The 3,762-nt window shown below is 50.6% G+C and overlaps 1 protein-coding gene across 1 annotated transcript; it reads left to right on the top strand.

Annotated features, from left to right (window-relative positions):
- The first annotated feature begins 271 nt into the window (after positions 1-271).
- Positions 272-2,872, top strand: Pgbd2 (piggyBac transposable element derived 2). Its single transcript, XM_051167275.1, is given in 6 exon segments — positions 272-288; positions 683-1,217; positions 1,220-1,459; positions 1,461-1,520; positions 1,522-1,624; positions 2,055-2,872. Coding segments are annotated over 6 exon segments (1,773 nt in total).
- The last annotated feature ends 890 nt before the right edge of the window (positions 2,873-3,762 follow it).

The following is a 3,762-nucleotide window of genomic DNA, read 5'->3' as shown; positions in this document are numbered from 1 at the left end:
GTCCCCACCCACCACCAGCAAGGACTTTTCTGGCATCGAACATCCACAGTTGTAGCAATGAGGCCCGTTGACCTAGAATGTATGTTCGTTTGTGCTCTGAGATGGGAGTCAGCTGACACTCTTTCCTGTGTGTCCTTCTCATTGGTGAGTCATAAGCAGGAAATGTCCCTTTAAAGGGTAAAGAGCCTATTGCTTTATTGAAATACTGGCTTCCGTTGTCTCGCAGGCTCTTAGACTCTAAATGAGAACCTCCTCATCTTCCCAGATCATCATGGCTTCTGACTCACGGTGAGAGACTCGTACACTAACTCATGGGAGCATTTATCCCACACTTGAAGGCCCTAGTCAGTGGCTTTGTAATCCCTTTGTCCTGTCAGCCTCACTAAGTAGTTTGTTCAGAAAGGGGAAGAAGTAAGGAACTGGAGAGAGGAGAGAGTGGAGAAGAGACGAGGCAGTCCCGGGAAGGTGAGGGTAGGAAGTGGGCACTGGCCCCAGTGTGGGCTTGGTGAAAAAGCATGTTTGGCTTAATTCTCTCGTCTTTCATGATGAAGGAGCCAAGTGTGGTTCCCCCCAGGGCCCCCTCAATTCCTGTCATACGCTTGATGGGCCCAGCTCCATGAGGCTCTCCGAGCCGAGTTACTTTTCCATGGAGTGGCCCCTCTCTGACGCTTCTATCCTTCAGAGCTGCCCCTGCCAGGAGAGGGGCGCGCTCAAAGATGAGGTCGCCTAAGCTGCTGGAGGTCCTGAGCGCCCTGGAAGACGACGAGTTTGGCAGCAGCCGGGAGGAGATTTTCATTGCACCCCTGGACAACACCTCCAGGGACTTCACTGATGAGGACTCTGGGGAAGAAGACAGTGACCAAAATGGTGCCCAGGTGCCTGGCCACGTGCTGCATGCTTCAGTCGTATCTAAGGACTCGGACCCAGAGGAGGAGGAGGGGGAGAGGGAGGAGGCAGAGCTGCAGCCAGCCAAGAAAAAGCAGAAGGCAGCAATGGAGACTCAACTTGTTTGGACCAAGAGAGACATCTGGCCAGACTTTGGCAGCTGGACAGCCTCGGATCCTCACATAGAGCGCCTCAAGGCCAAGCAACTAAGTCCCGTGGGCCTCTTTGAACTGTTTTTTGATGACAGGACAGTCAGTTTCATTGTTAATGAAACCAACCGTTATGCTCGGCAGAAAAATATCACCCTAGAGCTCACAGCCCAGGAACTGAAGTGTGCATTTTGGGCATCTTGATTTTAAGTGGGTTCGTCTCCTACCCGAGAAGACGGATGTTTTGGGAGACAGCTCCTGATTCTCATCATCACCTTGTGGCTGATGCTGTTAGAAGGGACCGATTTGAGCTGATCTTCTCATACCTGCATTTTGCAGATAACAGGGAACTCGGTGAAAGGGATTGGTTTGCCAACGTCAGGCCTCTCCTCATCCGCACGAACCATAACTTCCTGAAGCATGCGCCCCCTGGAAGAGTTCTACAGCTTTGGTGAATCCATCTGTGAGTACTTTGGGCACCGCCGGCGGAGTCAGGCACCTGCACTCAGGGAAGCCCATCCAGGTAGGCTATAAGATCTGGTGCAGGACAACCAGCAGAGGCTACCTGGTGTGGCTTGACCCTTCGCAGGGTGTCAGGAGCCATAGGACCTTGCCTGACCTGCCCCAGTGGCTGAGAGGCCCTGCTGGCTGAAAGCCACAGCTGTCTGCATACTTGAGATAATTATTCTGCCTGGCAACCACAAAGATCCAGTCTGACCTTGAGAAAGAGAACATTCGGTGTATCGCGACTTCCGAATAATCGCCCCACTCCACACCTGCTGTCCTTGGGCCTGGCCCAGAAGATTTTGTAACTTTCCACTGCATTCCTTCCTACCCCCGCCCTTTCAGAAGCTTACTTTAAATTTGGATACCCCCTTACAATAAACGGCCCTCGATAAGCAAAGTTTTCCTGGGCCCATGTCTCTGTTCTCGCCCTATTCTTTATTCACAGGTCGCGACCCTCCTCGCCACTCCACGAATAACTGAACCCGCGGGTCGGGGACAGCAGGGCACTGCCAGACAGAGGCTTGGCTATAGGGGGCAGTATGGTGGTGAGATTTGCAGATGCGCGTCAGGAGCGGGGCTGCCTGCCATACCACATATTCTTTGACAAGGTCTTTACAAGTGTCCGACTGATGTCCATATTGAAGGGAAAGGGGGTAAAGGCCACAGGAGCTATTTGTGAGTACAGAACCGAACACTGTCCCAAGGATCCCAAAGAACTAAGGAAAACGAAAAGGGGGTCTTTTGATCCCAGCAAGGTGGATGAGAATGAGGAGATCACCGCGTGCCGCTGGCACAACAGCCACATGGTGAACATCTGCTCCAACGCGGTGGGCAGAGAGCCAGTGAAGCTGACCAGCCGCCACCTGGGAGGAGCCAGAGCTCGGGCACAGATCCATCAGCCATCCCTGGTGAAGCTCTGTCAGGAAAAGGCCAGAGGGGTTGACAGGATGGACCAGAACATCGCCAAGTACAAGGTGAAGATCCGGGGCGTGAAGTGGTACCTGAGCTTCATCGGCTACATCATCAACGCAGCCCTCAACAATGCCTGGCAGCTGCACAGGGTGTGCTGCCAGGGTGCACAGGTGGACCTCCTCGCCTTCCGCAAGTATGTCGCCCATGTGTATCTGGAGAGCAATGCAGACTCTTCCTCACAAGGGAGGTGGAGCCGGCAGGTGGAAACTGAAAGCCACTACGATATGATTAGACACTGGATTGTCCATCAGGACAAGAGGACCCGGTATGCCCTCTGCCACTCACAGACCAACACCCGCTGTGAGAAGTACTAGAAAGGTGTCCGCGCCAAGTGCTTCCGGGAGTACCACATTCCGTGAGGCCCGAGACCTGCTTCTTCCAGCAATAGTGACATCACCGGGAGAACTTGTGGGTTTTATCTGTGGTACTTTTGATGCCCGGCACTGATGACTTCGTTTTGTATTCTCTCCCAAGCCCCATCACAGTTCTCTCTTTTTTTTTACTGTATTCTATTATGCCTACATGTCATGTAAATTAGTATTTATGTTAGTAAGTGTACATGTATGCAGAGTTGTATTTTATATTCTTGTTGATTTAAATTTATTCAAATAAAAGTTTTGCTTTATTATGTATTTGAGTCTGGGTATCGATAAAGTCTTGCAAGAGTATTGAAAAGTGAAATGTTTTTGCCATTTTTTCACGGTCTGTGCTCTAAGGCCTAGTAATGTGATGAAGAGCTTCCTAACATTATCCATCCCATGCTTGCCCAAGGCTGTCAAACCATGGGAGCATAGATAATTTGCTGTGCACTTATTCAGAGGGCCTGAACTGCAGAGCTCACATTTTATTGATTTAAAAAGAAAATTCTTTATACCTAATGAGGCTGGAGAGGTTGCTTAGCAGTTCAGAGCACTTTCTGCTCCTGTAAAGGATCTGAGTTTACCCAGCACTGACTTCAGGGAGGTTGGCAAACACCTGCAACTCCAGCTCTAGGGGATCTGCCGCCCTCGTCTGGCCTCTACAAGCACTGCACACATGTGCACAGATACACATAGGCACATAATTAAAAATAAAGTAAATCTTAAAAAATACTTTCCTAATATACATATATCCATGTGATGTCTTTTGTGGGGAGGGGGGAGTTTCAAGTAGCCTTGGCTGTCCTGGACCACTTTGTAGACCAAGCTGGCCTGGAACTCACAGTGATCCTCCAGTCTCTGCCTCCCAGGTGCTGAGATTAAAGGCATGT

The sequence above is a fragment of the Acomys russatus genome, chromosome 25, assembly GCF_903995435.1.
Source record: "Acomys russatus chromosome 25, mAcoRus1.1, whole genome shotgun sequence".
In the NCBI taxonomy this organism is placed as follows: domain Eukaryota; kingdom Metazoa; phylum Chordata; class Mammalia; order Rodentia; family Muridae; genus Acomys; species Acomys russatus.
The sequence above is the reverse complement of the archived record's forward strand: the minus strand, read 5'-3'. Positions and strand labels throughout refer to the sequence as shown.